This window comes from Aptenodytes patagonicus, chromosome 3 (assembly GCF_965638725.1).
Source record: "Aptenodytes patagonicus chromosome 3, bAptPat1.pri.cur, whole genome shotgun sequence".
NCBI lineage: Eukaryota > Metazoa > Chordata > Aves > Sphenisciformes > Spheniscidae > Aptenodytes > Aptenodytes patagonicus.
Genome location: NC_134951.1, coordinates 57,434,697 through 57,454,829, shown reverse-complemented (window position 1 = coordinate 57,454,829; position 20,133 = coordinate 57,434,697). Strand labels below are relative to the sequence as shown.

General features: G+C 38.3%; 1 protein-coding gene across 3 annotated transcripts in view; it reads right to left on the bottom strand.

The window, feature by feature from the left end:
* The window catches only part of NT5DC1 (5'-nucleotidase domain containing 1), a 158,459-nt gene that overhangs the window by 48,434 nt on the left and 89,892 nt on the right, over window positions 1-20,133 (bottom strand). For 2 of the 3 annotated variants that reach the window (XM_076333457.1, XM_076333458.1), the window contains exons 7-8: window positions 7,139-7,313; window positions 2,481-2,578 (exon numbers count right to left, since the gene is read on the bottom strand). In XM_076333457.1, coding sequence (XP_076189572.1) covers window positions 2,481-2,578; window positions 7,139-7,313 — 273 coding nt within the window. The remainder of the gene's footprint in view (window positions 1-2,480; window positions 2,579-7,138; window positions 7,314-20,133) is intronic. The other variant, XM_076333459.1, reaches the window with a different exon arrangement.

Sequence of the window (20,133 nt, the reverse complement as noted above, 5' to 3'; positions counted from 1 at the left end):
AGGGAATATGGTATTATTAGGAATTTATTGTAATTCAGACCCATTGATGGATGGCATAACATGGCTGAAACTCAGCCCTGGAGAAACTGATAGGATTGATAAGCAATTACTTCAGTTCATTTTCTGCAACAAATTTCTTCATGGGACAAGCTTTGTTTCACTTACTGGAGCTTTTTTCCCTAAATTACACTAACAAAAGTTTACTCTTTGTGCTTTAAGAAAATATTTACTATGATGTCCACCTCTAGTTTTTTTCCTATTTCAAAGCAAAAATAAGGAAATTTTGTCTCCCTGATATGTCCAGTGCTTTCAGAGAAGAGAGGAACTGAAGCACAGCAGCTAAACTCTTCTTCTGCCCGAAATCTACAGTGGCAAAAGGAAGATAGAAACTAGAAACCGAAACTTTGAATTTTCAGTGGTTCTGATATGAAAGAAAGCCTTAAAAAAATTCTGGAAACTGGAAAACCTCCCCTCCCAAAAATGTGTTAGAAGCTCCACTGTATGCTGTTTCAGAAATGAACTGTGTTCCTTGGTATCTGCGGTGACTGGGTGAAAATATCAGTGCCTACCCTGAAGCTATACATTTGTTGTAACACAGAGGGAGGGCAGCAAAAGACACATTATAAAAATATATTATTATTTTGGACATTTTCTCACATAATTGCTCCTATTTTGATGGTTTAAACTTCACATACTCTTCACTACTTCAAAACACGTCTCTAAAAACCTGTCCTATATGTATAATTCTTTGCTTTGAATGTTCTGGTTGGTCTTTCAGAAGAAACCAGTTACTGTCAATCAAATACAAAAAAATCCACTCACAGGTTAGTAGTTTCAGCAAATTATTTATCTGATGATTGCTTTAGTTACATTTGTGTCCCTTATCTATTGAGATAGTGAGGTCTTCAGAACATAAAGTACATTTTATTCTGTATTAATAAGGTATTCATGTAATGAGTGATCAACCCTCGCTTGAGCCTCTTTGCAATGCCAAAATATAGTGAATGAAAACCAGTAAGTCAGTAAGAGGACTCCAGGGAATGCTGTTCCTGTTTGAACGCATGAGAAAGAAACAGCTTCATGAAAATTGGTACTTAAAAACTAATAATGTAATTAAGATAATGCTACACAATATTTCTCAATGGAGACAGTAATTTTAAGTCTTTTCCCTCTGTTCTGCCCTGGTTTGTACAAAAAAAAATTGTTGAAATATCTTGGAGCTTTCTGGCTGTCTATTAAATTTACTGAAACTGGCCAACAGGTTCAAAAGTTGCTGGCTGGATTACTGACAGAGGGACACAGCAGGATTTCCTTAGGAAGTCAGGCTAATCTGATTGTTTAAAAAATATCCAAAGTGAATTACATTTTATTTTCAACTTGCATTATATGAAACTAAATAAAATGATTGCAGAACTGAGCCTTCTTCATCCTTTATGTTTTTGCTTCCCCCCCATTTCATATAAATAGTTTCAATGTCCCTTCTGAGCTTATTTTTTTCTCAGGTTGTCAACTTGACAGTTTCCTATTTGAACTAATCCTTTAAAAATCACATTTAAGATATGTCTTACTTATTTTTCGTATATAAAATGGCAAAACATTAAAATGCAGTTTCAATATGTATTTCCGCTGCTCACTTTAGTTTTACTGTAAAAGTTCCACAGGCAAAATTTCTTTTGGGCTGGAACAGCTGACTTTCCTGTCATAAAATGCTAAAATACAGTTCAATATATGCTGACTTATGCTATTTTGGATATAAGATTAATTTTCAGGTAGCACTTAATCATAAGGGTGTTTACCAAAATATGGAAAAATTAACTGTGTTCAGCCATGTTACTATTGTTATTTGTAGTTCAATGAACACTGTTCTTATAAACCTCTTTTGTTAAAACCTTAATTACCTAATGGACAACATTGCCAATCGTTTCAGATTGTTTTAATTAAATTAAGTGAGTACAAGGGCACTTCCTTTTCGCCTACTCTCTCATTATTTAGCCAAAGTACACACATTTAATACTGTCAGATTTCCATCATAAATCATGTCCTTCAGTCTTGCAGTTTTATTTGTACTGTTCTTTGAATTTCCTTTAAATTCTTGAAATATTTCTGCTGTGTTGTTTCCCAGAACTAAATTTCATTTTCTGTGTATGACCTTGTCAGCACAATAAAGAAAAGGATTCTTACTTTTTCACTAATGATGCAATATCTGAGCCTCAATACCATTTTTAATTACTGTTGCAGCTCTCCCTTTTCATTGTCCTCAGCGCTGTAATTCTTAATTTCTCAGTGCTCCTCAGTCTTAAGAGAATTTTTTACTAATATCTCTATATCTCTGGAAGAGTTTTGTGTAGAGTCCATTTTTCCCCCAGTGCTAGATTTTCAAATTTCAAATATGTTGTCCAGTCCTCCCACTTTTATGTCTTTTTTTTTTTTTTTTTGGATAGAGGTAAGCAGATGAGAAGAGAGTCACAACTGCAACTTACCAAGAGTTCGAAAAGGTCTTTGGTTTGGGGTATGGGAGAAGAAACCAGGTTTCAAAGCATTTGTAATCACAATGTCAAAATACTCTTCAAAATCATTCCTAGAAAGTAAAGGAAATTGAATTAGCTAAACTAATAAATCAGCTAAGATGCCACTGAATACTCTTTATGACATAAGAAAGTAGCAAAACACTTCTTTTTTCCAATGCTTGTTCAGTGTCACTACTGCCCCTCTTTTCCTGAGGTTGTCAAGAGTGAGAAGACAGCTGGCTGAGAAGCCACAGTGCTGTACCTTCAGGACCACCCATTATTTGTACAAAGATGTTCCTTGGCCCAGGGAGTTTTTAAATCTCAGGAGAACATGTGACAGATGACGTATTTTAATCTCAGGCAACAACATATGCATAGACAAGTAGAGAAAGGTGTAAATGAGGGACTTACTTTATAAAGCAGAATACATGAAGTCAAGTGATGGGGTAGGAAGTAACTGAAGACTAAAGACACTTAAGCGCAGGTGCTTATATTGTTGGTATCCATACTGTACATATGCACAGGCCTAATGGGTGTCTAAGATGCCACTGTAGTCAACAGAGATCTAATGAATACAGCCAATTAAGTCTTAAAGGGTGATTCCACATACCCTAAAGTGGAAATGCCATTTTGTTAGCTGAACTCTTTCTTCAGGCTCCACTGGTTGCTCTGACTAAACCCCCACTAGTTACAGGGAGGTTAGACACGTGGCTCAGAAATAAACACCTACCAAGTACGAGTCTTAATCTGCCAGCTGAATCACACCACTAAATTCAGATTTTTCAAAGATCATTAGGTCCATGAAAATACAGATCAATATCTGAACTGTGGAAATCCCATCAATTTAAACGGGATTGTATGTTTGAGCATGGTGTATAAGTGGGACTTATTTATAGTCAGGTATTTTTTAGAGACCTGTATGCAAGACAGTAACATTACAAAGCCAATAGGAAAAACAGGCAACCTTGGGGAACATTCATGCCACCTGTCCCAGGAGATGCCTGGGACATCTTATTCCTTATTCCTACTCTAGCAAGGGTCTTCTTTATTTTAAGGAATATATTAGACCTCGCTTAATACATCATCAAGCTGGGGACTATAGCAAGAAATAATAACAATGCCTACTTACAAGTTTTGAAGTTACTAAAATATAAAATCAGACAAATGTTGCTTAAAGAGTGGTTATTTTTTTTATTATTGGAAAATGTAAACTTTTCCCATCTGTGACATGTATTTTATTTTAGTGGAAATGTTTCATTGCTTAGGTGACTGTATTGCCTATAGCATCCAAAAAATGATGGATAGTCTTGCATGGAACGAAGAAGTCCCAGATGGCAAGTCCAGGATGGGTACAGGCACTGAAATGTTATCTACAGGAGAAGTTTACTGGAAGAAAACTAGCTAACTGTGCCATTTTCAAAAAATACTATTTCCCATGAGACTGATATATCTTAACTAAAAAACTGAATGCTCTCCCCATGAGCTTATCTTCAAGCTTTTATTTTGTGCTCTAAATTACATTCCAGCCTTAAAATAGAATGTCTTTAAATTTTCTTCCTCTAATGAAATTTCAGCTTTGTCTATTTTTCTCCACTTGTGACCGTATGTAAACCTTTACTTTTTAAAAGAACCAGTATCAAATATGACAACAGCGTGTTTTTAAAATTAGCTTCTGTGTGGAAGATTCCAGAAGTTGAGCAGCAGGCATGGCTCTTCTGTCCTTAGGTGAAAAGTATCGACAGAGTTAAACTTTTCAAATTAGCATGCGGTGCAAATAATGCTTCCACGGGTAAGTTAAGCTTGAACTTTCAAAATGAAGCCAACGCTTCAGGAGCACCACGAAGACTTGTGGGAACAATGGTGAGTGCTTTGTGTAAAAATGTGTAAAAAATAAAACAGAATGAACAGAGTTTTCACAAGATTCGATTAACTTTTTATTGATTTGTTGAAGAACAAACTGTTTTCTGTGGAGAGGTGTTATCTATGGCCTTTTTTGAATCATACTAAATCTCATGTACAAAGCTACTGATTTTATGAAAGCCTGTACCTTGTGTTACATTACTATGTAACATTATACACGACAAAATCTGTTCCAGTTACTGCTTGTGCTTGGTGTTGTGGCCTGTGGTTACAGTAAATGGCTAAGACAAAGGGTAGGATGTATCTCACATAACTTTAGCCACCTAAAAATTGCACGCTGAATTCACAGCCAGTGGTCTACGCCACAGACAGAACCAATGGAGAAACATCCACATTCTTAGAAGGCAATTCATCCCAATTATTTCAGACATAATTCTATGGTACAGAATGAATTGCCAAGGATGATGCCCAGTGTTTTCACTCCACTAGCCACAGAGGGAATCAAAATGACCAGCTTCAAAAAAATCCCTAGCTTTTCGATGGCTAACATTCATGAAAAGGTGAAACGACGCTCAGCTTCAGTGACTATGTGATGACTGACTCGTCTTCAGGTGTGCTCCTGCCAATGCTTAAACATTCAGTTAACTTGACTCGCATTCTCATGGTAGGTAAGCCTGAAAAGTCACACCATGATGTTGCTACTTGTGGGAATGAACTCGCACTTGCTTCTGTAGGTTTACATGCCTTATACACTGATCCCAGCAATATGTGTGTGCTCTGGCTGGGAAACGGCTCTCATTTTATTTCAAAATGAGATTTTCTCTTAGACATCCTCTCTCCTTACCAAAATGTCTTTCAGTTAAGGACAACTTGGTCAGATGAACACAGACGGGATAGTTTGCTTTTGAAATGGTAAATGATACACTTAAGCATGAATTTCCCAGCACTGATTTTATGTGGACAATAATTTCTTAGCCAAAAAGGAACTTCTTAAATAAAGTGCAAAAAAGTTAACAGTTACAAGGTAAGGATATTAGGAGTAAGAGGCTAAAAATTCACACATATCTCCGCTTTTCATCGTTATCCTTAGGGTTTTTTTGATGTAACACTATACAATTCTGAACTTCCAGTATGATATTATTTGAAAGTAGGGAAAGAAATTAATAAAGGACTGCATAGACGTAATTCACAAGGCTTGATGTCAAGAATAAAATGCAGTTAGCCTGGTCAAATAAAAGTTAAGGGCAGAGATAGTAGGTGTGAACCTAGACTGTATTCCAGTATCGCAAAAAGCAGCACGGGTGCGTAGAGTCTTAATGTCTGATATAAGAGGCATGGAACAAACAAAAGCAATAAAAATTTTAGAATTATTTTCAGGAAAAAAATGCTTCAGTAAGGTCTAATGGACAGTGGAGTACTCAGTTCTCCAGAAGATGTCTTGGAAGCCACATTGCATGAGTCACTGGAAAATATGATTGTAATAAACACTGTAGAACATCCTACACTTATGTGGAAAGACAGAGTGATCCAGCATCCTTCTAGCAGAACAACTCTTTTCTGTCTTTTCAAAGGCAACCGACTATCTCTGCTACCTTGCTTACTGTCTTCCAGCAGGATCTCTACAGCTGCCTTAAACAGCTGAAACGTTATTCACCAAGGAAAAGAAAGCCAAAATCATTATACGTGGCCAAGAATTTAGTTTTATACCAAGTTTTCATTCAGAAAACTAGAAAGATCTACACAAAAGAGTTAATTCACAGGCATCTTACTCATAAGGAGAACTGCTTTTTGTGAGGAGGTATATTTTCCCCTCAAATGAGCAAGTATAAAGTTCATGCAAGGCAGTGAGAACTCGCACAGCTGATGCTCAATTTAGCATTTAGCCCAGAGAGTACAAACGAGAAGTGATACTGGCAGGACTGGTTTTGGAAGGTAGCTCTGTTTTTCACCTTACCTGTGGTTTTCTTACAGTGTTGCTGTACTCACTCTGCTGTTCCCATGCATATCCAGATAGCCAAGGTTGGCTCACATTGCACTACTTTGTTTCTTTGATTCATTTATTGAATAGTCTCACCATGTCACCCACCTAGCTATTTGCATCACTGATTAATTCGTTTCTAGGGGTGTAAGCGATGGTTCTGCTGAATTTCACTGAATTTGACTTGACCAGTCATGTTCTTAACATTACAGCTAAAAACAGCTGTTGTGATCAGCAACTACAATCTCCACCAATTGCCAAGTGCAATGAACTACCTTTTTTTATCTTTTCTGCTGTGATCTGTAAAAGCACATTTCTCATGCACAACCATCTCTTGGAAACCACCATTGGGAGGAAGTATTTGTAAGCTTTTCCATGCAGATTTACTGCAAGGAAATGAAATATTACTACTCCTTGCACCCACCACTGGAGAAGCACAGAAAGGAAGTGGCTTGAATAAGACAGTCTAGCAAAAACTTATGATAAAATTGGGATTCAGATGATGTATTGGGTGTGGCCTGAAAGATATTCCCTGTCATCTTCAATCCCATCACGATGCCCAGAAAAGATGCAGGTTATAAGTGTGCTGTGGGTCAGATATAGCTCACAGGCTCATAGATGGACTACTTTGCCTTGAGTACCCTGTAACACTCTACTAGAGAGAGGCCCACCAGAAACCTCAGATCCAAACAATTCACAACACATAAAGAAACTCAAATTAACTTCCCTATAGCTCAGGCTTATCTCCAGTTGCTGTCTGGCAGATATAATTTGAAATGGACATTGCACTTACCCAAGAATATATTCACACAAGAGCCTGCAATAGTCACTGTGAGAACTAGTAATTAATAGCAGAATCTTCCCAGCACTCTTCAGTTGTTTCAGCCACTTTTTTACAGACTCGGGACATCTTTGTAAATATTTGTCTGGATGATTTTTCACTTCTGGGAAATACGTCCCACAGTCTTCTAAAAAATTAAAACATAATTATGGATTATCCAATCCTGCTCACAAACCACGTAATCCACACAACAAATTTCCTTTTATGTGCAAACAATACAATTTCATAAAAGGCGAAGCAAAGTTTAAAATTCTCCCTTGGTTGGAACTCAATATAAACCAAAAAAACAATCAAACCAAGAGGATACACTGTAGCAGAAATAAGTTTGTATGACTTTTCTCTTTTATTATGGAATTTTCTTAGTTATTTTGTTTGATGTTCTTTTGGTCATAAGAGTAAATAATACATAAATTACAGATTATAGTCTTATGCAGCAAATAATTACTTCCTGTTGCTCAATTTTTGGATACTCAATTTGTGATTTTAAAATGAGTTTAATGTTTAGAAAATGGTAAGGACCTGAAATTCCCAAGAACATCTGTTCAGTTCCTTCTGACACTTTAGGTTAGCATTGTCTGATCAATAACATCCATTTTAATATTTTTGCATTTTTCACAAGGAGCACTTTATCTATGAAAGGTTGACAAAACAAACTGGCAAAGACTCACAGGTATGTGGAATACTAGGAACAGGTGCAAAAAAACCCCTTAATTCCAATTCCAGCTTCAATAATGCTCTTTTTGCCGAATATAACAGCAATAGAATTTTACAAATACACTTGGAATGTAAGATTTTAAAAAGTGTGCAATAACACTAAGTTGGCAGTAAAAGTTACCTATTTATTAAAGTCACCAATAAATATTTACCTTGTTATAACCCATAGCTGCTTTACCAAGATGTCAAATTAACATTAAACTTACCTTTTTTTATCATTCCTATGATCTAATACTACATATTTCCTCTGTGCTCAAACCCTCTATATCCAAAAATGTCAAGCTAGTTAAAGGTCTAAAAAGAAATATAATAATTGTAGAGACAGAAATGATACCAAGTATTTGGCTCTCAGTCTGTGTGTGTTATAGTATAATGAACATCACCATAGAAGATTATTTTTCTTCCAGCGTTTGTTCTATATGCAACTGTCTGTGGTCAACTTTGCTGAATGATTTAATAAATCCCAGACATTACTTAGCCTTCTGGTATGTGAGTAATGCTATTCTCTGGTTTGAAAAAATAAGATTTAAACCACTTGAACTTTAGCTATTTAATGAAAGAGAACATGTATGTTTGAAACAGTAGTATCAAAGAAAGACTGAAAGATGCTGGGTGCTAAACATAACACTATTTCATATTACACATTCAAACATCTACAGATGGCAGGAAAAAAAGTCTCCCAAAAGAAGTTTCGAATTGGCTGTTTTCACTGCAACTAGACAGGAGGCAAAAATGTCTTATTCTGTACTGTGACTTGACAGATTTCTTCCCAAAAGCTACAGAGTGGACTACTATATTTAAGGAAAGTTTCTCAAACAAAATCTCCCAACTCATAACCAGGTCACTATTCCAGTTCTTCATAGTAGTTAGGTCAGGCTGTGTAACAGCCTGTACCACGGGAATATGAGCCTGTTCCTGCAGTCATCGTTATGGGATGCCATGACATTTGCCTTGAGAACTAGCCTTGAGAGCTAGCCAAGACCAATGATTTTTTTTGATTAAATGAAGCAGATTTACAAAAGAGGGTTTCCTGTAGTGTTTTCGCCCCCTCTTTCCTGGGGTGTGAATATTGTTTGGGATGAGCAATATAGTTTTTAGGAGCAGAAGCTGCATTATTTTTTTCAGTATTATCATTAGTAACTATATTTCATATGTTATGCTATGACAATTTTTCTTCTTTGTTGTTTTGGAAAATGCACAACATTACATGAGAATGAAGGGGGACACAAACAAAGCAGGCTTGGCATTAGCTCTCACAGGTTCAAACAATTAAAAGAAAGATAGCAAAGTTCATTTATATATACAGTGATCTATCACTCTTTTTACCCTAAAGTAAAGAGATCTGTTTTATATGAACTTCACTGTTGGACACTCTTTGTTTTTCTTTCCTTATCAAATGCCTCCCACGCTCCGTTGACCATTCTTTGATGTGCAACTAATTTAATGACTTTGAGTAAATTTAATCAACACTGTCTTTTTTGTCCATACTCTGTGCAGTATCTGCTATATGACAAATCTATGATATTTGGCCTCTGAGTTACATCTGCATTGGAAAAGGTCAACAACTCTGGATTCAACATATGAGCTGAAAGAGAGTCTTATTCTAGTTTTCTATCCAGACCCTGAAGCCCAGCTGTTAATTGCAGACAAGCAATGAATCAGTTCTTGACACTGTGATCTGAAGTTTGCCTCTGGGCTGTTTGCCATATCAGGCAGAGGTACCTTAGAAGAACCCTCATTAAAGCATTCTCTACCATAATTAGGCCAACGTGGCCCAGGAAAGTAGAGTTTAACTTAATTCCTAACATTCTATTGCATCTGGTGAAGACAGTTTGGCTGAATATATACTCATACCTGTAAAGGAGTTTAACCACCAAAGCTGGCAAGATTTTACTGAAAGCCAAATAAAATAAAAGCTGAAAACCTTGCTCATTATCCCAGGCCAAGAGCCAGTTTTGAGGAGGACAGCAGAGCCACAGGCACCTTGTTGGCAAAAAGAGTTGTGGAAGTTTTAAGATGTGATGGAGAAATAGCATCAAGTCAAGCCTTCACAATCAAATGGAATGATCTGACAGTGAGAAATGAAGCATTTTTTCCAAGGGTATATATTACCAGTATGCCATATGCTGCACTTTGTTTTTCTAAAGCAGGAAAACCATAAAAATAATAAGAAAACTCTATCAAGCAAAGAGTCAGTGAGAAATCAGAAAAGAACTAATTTTACCGGAGCCAACAGAGGAAAGGAGAAAGTGAGTTAACGGTGAGAAGAGTGATTTTATGCAAGAATCATACAGCTCTGTTCTTGAAAAACAAAAAAGTAGTTCTTCAGACAAACACCATTCTTGAGAAATAAGAAATGTCTCTAGCCTGCAGTACCTTCCTGATAATGCTTATGGACCATCCAAGTTTCAAAATACTCTTAAAAATAGAACTATAAGCATGCTTTAGAGAAGCTTTGTTGGTCCACAAATTCACTGTATCAAAATGGGGGATTTGTGGTCACCACCAGATCTACAACTGAAGTTTGCTATCTGTACATTGCCTAAAATAAAATCTCTACATTTTTATCTCTCTGTTTTGTGAATATCACTTAACATACGCCTATACAGACATTGACATGTATTAATGTGTACCCACAAATCAGTGAAAGCAGAACAACAGTAACAAATGTCCCAACTTTCACCTTGGATGTCTCTCTCTATTGTTTTCAGTTATCTGCATGCATGCCAAAGGCTACACTAGTAACCTCTGGCTCTTTGGCAGTGTGAACACTTTCTCAAAATACAAGAAAGCATTTCAGAAAAAAAATGGAAACAAGAAGACCATGACAATCAACATAACAATCAACATATTTACCCCCTGTGACTGTATGAGAAAACCTAATCCAATGATGTGGAGCAGGAAAGCAAACGTCTAAGCATTTTATGCACAAGTTTGCAATTTATTACATGTATGTTGCCATGGAGCAAATGCAGTTTTTCAATTTCCATTCTTGTTACTAAACAACTTGGAGTTTACCTGAAATCTCTGAAATACAGCCTGGGATAGCAAATTAGCAACTAGCCTCTGTAGGGATTTATAATCGTCTTCCAAATACACTTTCAAAAATAATAATTGCCTTTGCAGTCCATTAAGTATCCTTTCAGAAAAATATATTTCCTTTTTAAGCAGAAGATAGAAATATAAGCAATTAAAATGAGTTGTCTAGAACTTCCACATATTAAAGTCCTGCCAGAGCCTCTTATCAGATCTACGTCCTGTTGTATTTTCAAAGCAATATAATTTCCACTATGTATATTATCAGAGGCTCCCTTAGTGTCCAGTTTGGGGTTTGTTTTTTCGTCTCATCTGACTTTGTAATTTGATCAAGATGTTCTTTGCATCGTCTTGCCTTACAATTTAATTGCTCGTAATACAGCTGTGATAGCAAGTGCGATGGGAATTATGTATGGCTGGCAATGCAGAACCCCCAGACCAAACTCAGAAAGAGCCTGTACAATGCTTGCCATGACTGGCAGAAGTCCTCCAGCACAGACAATAATCCAGTCTTTAATCCAACCGCCCTCTTCTACTACAGTTGCAAAATTACTTTATTGAAGTATGCAGTTTGATGTTCTAATATAATACCTCCATTTGGGGAAAAAATAATTGTGGATTTCTCTTGTGCTCTTTATTACACCACTTCTCTTTGGCAGGGTCAGTTTATACCCCACTGGCTCTGGACTCCTCTGGACTCAATGTCTGTAAATTCGCACTGCCAGGACACTGCAGTTTTCATCCTTTAACTGTTATTTGGATTATAAAAAAGTTCAAGAGGCATGTTTCTGGCAAGGTTTCAGTCCAGAACTAAACCACAGGAAAACAGTGTATTTTTCAGTATTGTCACTGCTTCTAAGGGGCACCTACTTGATTGAATTAAAAAGAATTTATCCACTATTTATACAATTTAGCTAAGCAGAGAGGTATGAGGCTAAAAAAATCCCTAGAATTCAGCCAAGAAAAATAAACTTTCAGCTGCCAATTTGTAGCTTGTATTTAGTGGCTTTAACAACTAACCATCTCTTACAATGAAAGTAGTATTTGGGAATGTAACTTTTCTCTCTTCTAAATTCAAAGGCAATTTGATAGCTTAGCTATCAATACCCATAGCCAGATTCTCTGCAGCTCTGAAGCGAGTAAGAACTTACACCTCTTCCCTAATTTTTGTCTGAATGCAGGCCTGTAGTTAGCAGTTATTAATTTGATCAACAGAGTAGCGCTGAAATAAAGTGTTTCTATCAGTGACGATGCAGACAACTATATTCACTGTACATTGCTTTCCATTGTGGTCTTACAGCACTTCAAGTTTTTAGAGTGAACAGAGAGGCACTTCTTTGACCATTGTTGTTGGCTTCTTCTCTCGTCTAAATAAATATATCCAACAACTAACATGAGCATTCAACAGAAACACAAGAAAAATACCTTCATTACAGAAGATTTTGCAAAAGAATTTACATTTCATCTTCTGAAAGCAAGTAGAGGAGAAAGGGGGTGATGGTTAAAATTACGTTAGAGAAGTCATCTTTCATTTCCTTTCATTTAAGCTCAAGTTTGTATTCTAGTAGGAGCAGCAGAAGCAAAATGAGAGACAGGGAAGGAAATGTCAACATAAAGCAAGATAAGAAAGCAGAGTGAAGCATGAAGCAGGGATGACTGGGCAAAATATGGTTACATTCTGGAGGCCTGGGTTCAGGCAGATATCAGAAACAGGGAGCAGCAGGAAGAGATAAATCATCCCTCTCCTTCCCCCCAGAGATAAAGACGTTTAAAAACAGAATAAAAGGATGAGAGTCCAGGAAGATAGGAGGTTAGGAAGAGGCAAATGTCACAAGAGCAAAAAAGAGCTGTGACAGATGTAAAATATTCTGTATTTTTATGTTCTTTGTGATTGTCTCAATTCCTTACCTAAGACTGTGCAGTCTCTTAACAGACCAAAGGATGAAGGATCCTGGTCCAGCTCAGGCAGGAAGAATACTAGCCATTTACACCTCTTGGTTAACTAGGAGCAGACATGAAAAGAGGATACTGAGTCTGGAGACAACAGAGATGTTAGTATTATGGTACCAAATCTCTTATTCTCACCTGAGAAAAAGCGAGAAGCAACATTTCTGGGAGGAGAGAAGGGAAAAAAAGGAGTATGGGTGGGTTGGCCAGTGGAGACCAGGAATTCAGAATGACACCTCGGTGAGTCGCTGCCCGTCATGAGGCTGAACTTGGCAGTATGATGAACCTCTGCTTGTTGAAGCTAATAATTAGCTTGTGTGCCCGGATATATGAGTGGCTGCCTACAAAGCAGAGTATCTTTCAAACTACACTTAGATGTGCAAGTGGAGCAGAATGGGAGAGAAAAGGGAAAAACCGACAGAAATCAGACAGAAGAGAGGAGCTAGGTAATACAAAGAGAAATGAAAAATAGACCAGTATTAAGCATAAGTTGTATTCTGTTAATAATTCATACCCATAGATAACAAACATGTATCAGTATGTCAAGTCAAATTAAAGAGAAAACTTTTCCTCCTATGTTCTCAGAAAAGTAAGGATTTTTATGATCACAAAGTAACCACTTTGCATGTGGCACTGCACTTTTGAGCAAATCACATATTACTAATGGACATACAGGATCATCCGATCCTCCATTTGCCTCTTTTACCTGTGTATCTGTTAAAGAAAATGTTTACAGCTCACATAACATTGACCTTTGCAGTATTTTTAGCAACATCCAGCTCTGGTCAGGCAGAAATAGATCTTATTTTCAAAAATTATAAACTATTTTCCAGTGGTGACAAGTCTGTGTTCACCTTGATTAATTTCAAGGGGGTGACTATAAGGTAAGGATCCGTGGTGGGCTAGGGAAAACATTACTACTTGGATTAATAGTGACTGCAGGGCTATATAAATATTTAATATACTGAATGAAACACTTCAGCAGAACACACACAAAACATCACCTCTGCAAATATTTCATGGATCACTTCCTCTTCTACTCATTTTCTACTCCTGTGGCCTACGAGAAGCTTACTGCAAAAATTAAAAAGCTTTGGTAGCTAAAGATAGGTCTCAAACTAAAAGGAGGCTGAACGACTAGAAATTCTTCTAAGGAAGCCAAAAGCAGCTGTTGTATCTTCTGGTCTGATATAACGAGGCAGGAACCACCACGCTCCCTCCCACCCTCGTGTTTCCGAGGTGAGATTCCCATGCCAAAGGCTGTCAGGAACAGCACTGGACCTTTAGCTATATTTAAATGGAAGTCACAACGTCAAAATTAGAGGCTAATGCTGCTCTGCCATCTCTTAGCTGAACATCACCCCCCCACCCCGCCATCTGTGTTTCACAGTGGACTGAAGACCTACGATGGCCAGCCTTGAACCTCAAGGCTGCAGGTTTCAGGGCTGGCCCTAATCAAAGTCAGTTTCAAGGTGAGGCTGTATCTTTTCTTGAAAACATAACTTGCTAACTACTTTTTCCCAAAAGCCTTTCAAGCAAGCTTAAAAACTACCATTTCCTGACCACCTCCCCCCCACTTCCTATCTGAAAGAACAACGCATACAGTCTGCCCCTAATCTTCACCCTCTTGCTTCCTAGTCCTGCCTCATCTCCCACCGCATCAGCAGTGTCCTGGCTGCAGAACGGTCAAGGCTCCTAGGAGTGCCATGCCACAGCCAGATGCCTGCATGTTTTTTTGCATGTAGAGTTATTCTTGCTTCTTGTTGAGGTCCATGGACACTGGAAGAGAAAGCCAGGCTATTTTCATATATTATCTGTTCTTATTTGCGTTCCCAAATGGCTAAGACCAGCCCAGACCACTTCCACCTTGCTGGTACAACTGCTCCTATTGCCAGAGCCAGCCCCACTCTGCAATCCTTGCCCTGTCTCATGCCATGCTTGCAGATCCCTTCCTTTAGTAAAGGGTAACAACACAAATTAAAAAAAGTCATGAGAAGCACACGGTACGTGGCAAAGTTTGCAGCCTGACTTCATGAGGACTGCCAACACATGACATTTGTTAGAAAGGTGTCTAGATGTGGGTAGTCTGAATGACCTTCCATAGTTCTGTATACACAAAACTTGGAAACAGCATTTCTTTCTTTCCTTGTTTTTTCTTTTCCTTCTGGTTTTATGTTAATATTTACATGAACATAGCAATGTTTCCACAGTACACTACAAAGCAGGAAGGATGTACTTTGGAGGTAGGACAGGATCTGTTGCTACATTTTAGAGGAAATTATTTCTTTCTCAAAATAATTCACTTCCTCACTTTACATTACCATGCTAGTTTGCAGTGTAACAGACCAGATTTATCAAACTGTATGAGATCAATTAATTTGTGCTGACACTCTTGCAACCCACGGGCTGAGAACTAAACCCATGCAGAGGTAACTACCATTTGTTGGACAAACATATGCAGTTAAATCAGTCTGATTCTCCAGAACTTCATAATCCCTACTGCAATGTGTGAACACCTAAAGTGAATATTCTGCAGGTGGAAAAATCTGTTTTGCTCCACGGTCAAGAATGTCTTCTTACAGGATTCATGCAAGATGCTTACCTATGCTCAGAAGTAAAAGACAGAAAGCTGATATAATGATTACTCAAAGTAACAAAATCCGCATTTTTTCCTCCTGTTCAAGATTTACACGGATCATTTGTTATATAAGTATTGCCATGGTGTTAATGTTTATAGGGAGACAACCTATCAGTGGGAAATTATCATAAATAATCTGGAAATCTCCACCTTCACCTACACACAGATTGCTGAAGCTACCGATCCTTATACATTCGTCATACAAGCTTGCTCTTTGCCATAGAAGTATATTGAGGATCATTCTTCTACATACATTATAACTATTTGCACTGAACACCTTCTTTTCCCAACAAACTTTGCATACTTAAATGCCTGTTAAACCCTACCCGGGGTCAACTCACATACCTTTAAAATACATCCCCCGGTAAATACATCATAAAAAAGCTGCACAACAATTTAGGACAGAAGGAGGAAATTGGTTTTGTTCAACTGAATACAGCTAAGAAGGTGGGAAATGGGATCTGTTCAGGATGCTGCTGTAGTCTAAAAGAAATGCTGGCACTTAGTTTGACAGGAAGTCAAATATTAGAATACATTTTTATTTATACATCTGATGAGGCTTACTTGAGTCCATTGGCTTGCATGAAACATGCTGTTATGTGTGGTGTGGAAATGAAATGCATAATGAAGAAATAAAATACAGGCCATAGATATTTTATAATGGCACCCAGATTACAGGTTGCTGATAAACAAACCAAAAGTTCTACTCAGCTGTACTGCTCCACCAAGAAGACATTACAGATAATCCCCTTTTCTGTAGATCTCAAATTAAAATAGCTCTGGGGAGGAACTGAAACTCTTTTTGAAGCTTTGAATGCACCAGCTACTTTGAGGCACTTGTTGCAGTAAGAATGAAGTTAAAGTTCTCAGAAATATTTTTACTGGAAGGAGTAGCATCATATACCTCTTAGGTATGCACATGTACATACTAACACACACACACACAAATATATATATATGCGTACACATTGTAAAGAACAAACATGTTTTTTCTTAAAACAAGAAATAATCTTTTTCCGTCTCCCAAGGAACTGCGCACTGACAATAACAAATGGTGTTAATTCCAACCTCTGGGTCTACAGTTGCAAACTTTCCAAATGGGTACAGATGGACCAAGAGCCGTATGTGGACTCCAGTTTTGCTTGCCACTTAGCATTCCTGTACAGATGCCACATCCACACTTCAACAACAACTTGACGGGCAATGGGAAACTGCAAGCAACAAGCACCACAACGGGGTAGGGGGAAGAACTATCTGTAAACTGAGGCATTTTAAACTGTATCAGAAAAACATATCAGAAAATAAAAGACAATACAGAAGAGTGTGACAATAAGGGAGATTTGTAACAGGCTATTCACCTTTCATCTTTACGATTAACCTATATATCCAGAAAATTTAAGTTACGACTCGTGTGTGCTTTCTGTGATCTCATGATTTTTCTAACGTACAAGTAGTGTTCAATGATAACTACTTCTACTGTAGGTGATGTACCACTTTCTGTTAAGCTTATCGTCATATTTTATTGCATATAATGAAAATCTTACTCTTCTTGCCTGGGGTCTCACACTGGCTATCCTGTTAATACAGCTCTCAAATCACATATATACCAAGTACTTTTCATGGTTCTGGTCTATAGAGCTTCATAAACCAGTTCCTGGATGAGACTGCAGAAGTGTGTTTCCAGTCCCCATGTATTAAAGAAATATTAACAGGAAGATGTACCAAGAAGGGCCATCAGGATAAGACCCAAAGAGCTTAAAAGACAAGAAGAGAGTCAGGTTACATTTAGACACCGCAGTGAGACGTAGTATAAAGGCATTATTTATCTCTAAGAAGCCAGCACAGTTGGAGGGAACAAAACCTACATGTACGCATATTTGTTTGCCATATAAATAGGTAGCCATCTGGTACTGGAAAGAGAGCGAGCAACTTCCCTGACTGGAAACTCATCCTTTCAGGCGGCATTTCTCCGGTACCGCGGGCGGGTGGTGCCACCTAGCGAGCAGGGGACCCCGCTCCCCGGGACCCCCGCTCCCCGGGACCCCCGCGGGAGCGCAGCCCCGCCGGTGTCGTCACCCCCGGCGCGCCGGCGGGCACCGCGGGCGGCGTGGAGGAGGATGCCCTCGGGTGGGGAGCTGCACTGTCACCCCGAAGCACCGCAGCCTCCCTGTTATCAAGAACCGTCAAAACATGGGTGTCGGGAAGAGAAATCCCTGCCATTTCCTGGGCTGTTCATTTTTTCTGTTAATTTTTTCTTTTTTCGCTATTTATTGGCCTCTGTGAAAGCAGGAGGGCCTTGGGAAATCCCCTACAATTTTTAGATAAAACTTTTAAGAGACCGAACAGAACCGAAACGAGCCGTTCCACAGGAACGACCCCAAATGGCAATGATCCGCAAACAGCAACCATCAGAGGTCAGGGTGTGGGTGTCGGGGAAGGCTTAATCGAAAAGACTGGGTGATTTGACAGCTTGAACATAAATCTGAGAGAGAAATAATAACAGTCTTCAAACATGTAGAAAGCTTCTGCTTGGGGGAAAAAAAAAAAGAAGGAATAATCTGTCCCCTGAGGTCAAGGTCAATGAGTCAAGAAGCAGCGATCTTACGCTTCTGCAAGTCTAGATTAGAAATGATAAGAAAGTTTCTGATTTTAAGGGTATTGACGCACTGGAAAAGCTGCCTAGGAGGTTGTACAATCTTTGTAAGTGCAGGTCTTTAAAAAGAGGCTGGGCAATTACCTGTTAGGAAGGGAACACCTAACCCATCCCTTTGGTAGTGGTGGAGTAAGTGCAAGGTATCTTCTGTAGTTCCTTAAAGAATTATGATTACATATTAGAGATGAATTGCACCCCCATCTCCACCCACTGCTTTATTTATCCACCTCACCTATGGATAATGATGCCTATGATCATGTCAGAAGCAAAATTTGCTTGTAGGGAGTAAAAGGAATGAATTCAGCAAGGAGCACCAGCACAGCTTTTGACTTCTTGCTATTAGTAACACAGCTTTCGCCAATCTGAACAATACACAAACTAGAGGTCCACATTGTCAACTTCATCAAAACAAAAGAGAGACACAGACTTCTGACTTCATGCTACTTTCATTGCAGACCATCCCTCTCCCATTTGTACCAGCAAATTTGCCATAGGAAGGCTGAGAGAGGAACATTCAATTTCTAATGCCGCTCTTTTGAGCACAAAGACCTGTTTGTTCTTATTATAGTGCTACCAGCTTGACAACAAAGAAAACAAAGCTGCTTTCTAGAAATTTAACAAGATGTAAAGTCTCCATTAAAAATGTTTTAAAAATTGCAAAACTAAATTAACTAATTTTGTGCAAAGCCTGTGTGTTGAGTTCATCACTCTCTTAGGGAGAATGGAAAAGAAGAAATTATTTCAAATTATACCTAAAGCGCTGTTGGAAAGGTCCTTGCTGGTCAGTCTGTCTACAAGGAGTTTAGAGCCCAGGGAAATGTGTGTTTAAAAGTTATAAAAAGAAATCTTCCAAGTGCTCTATTTGTGATTCTGCATTCTTTTATCTCCCAGTTTGAATCTTCATCTGTTTTAACATTATCCAAACAAGGGCAAACAGATGAAAAGCAAACTTGTAAATATCACTTAATGTGAAATAGATCCCAAATGAACGGTGGCTAGTCCAGATTAATTCCAGGAGTGAGCATCAGGAGGAAAAAGGGTTTCTGTAAGCAGAATTGTGCAGGAAACAATTATTTTTAGCTCATGAATTTCTCTGGGATTCCAGATTTTCCCCTGTCCTGCATCAGGATTACACAGAAGCCCTTAAAAACAGAAAAAGAAATAAGGGAGAAACACACATGTGCACATGGACTGGCACTTGCTTACTGCGCACAAGTCCATTTTGCAAGCCAGGCAGAAGTACTGTCTCTGCCTTGCTGGAACACGGTTCCAGTCGACTGAATCCTGGTGCTGACGTGATTTTGTTTTTGTGCTTTAATCTCACTTATCTGACCCTCTTCACTTCATATGGCAACAGGGACTCAAACTTTCCAATTCCTCTGTGTGTGGGTGTCCTAATCATCAAACCTGGAATTAGTCTCTGGCTCTGTATTTCAAGCTCATCCTTTGGAAATCTCAGTTAGTTAGTCCAAAATTACAATGTAAATCTGGCAGAAAAGGAATGACGTGAACACAGGCCCTCTTACATGCCACATAAATGTCTAACTAAGGATACCTGCTATGCTTGATCTCTCCTTTTTTCTCATTCTGATCAGAAATTAATAAACTGTTAATGCGAGATCATGTACTCTCACGGCCAGTTCCACTGCCATTTTCTTTTAAGAAATATCTCAACTTTTTGTCAGATTTTGTTTCTATGAAGGAGTTGCAGAGATGCTAGCACGGGCAATTCAAGTTGATAGCAATCTAGCATACACGCTTGAAGAAACTTGCATGTTAAAGCAGCTACATGTACAATTAGGACAGTGAAGTCCAAACTTTTTTGAAGATACACTTGGATACATGTCCTGCTGTGCTCTGGCTTTAAAAGAGACCTCTTGCAGCAAGCGGATGGTAACACACTGGATAGATCGTATGTATTTGGACAGACCACTTCGCCATTTCAAGTCATCTATGGGC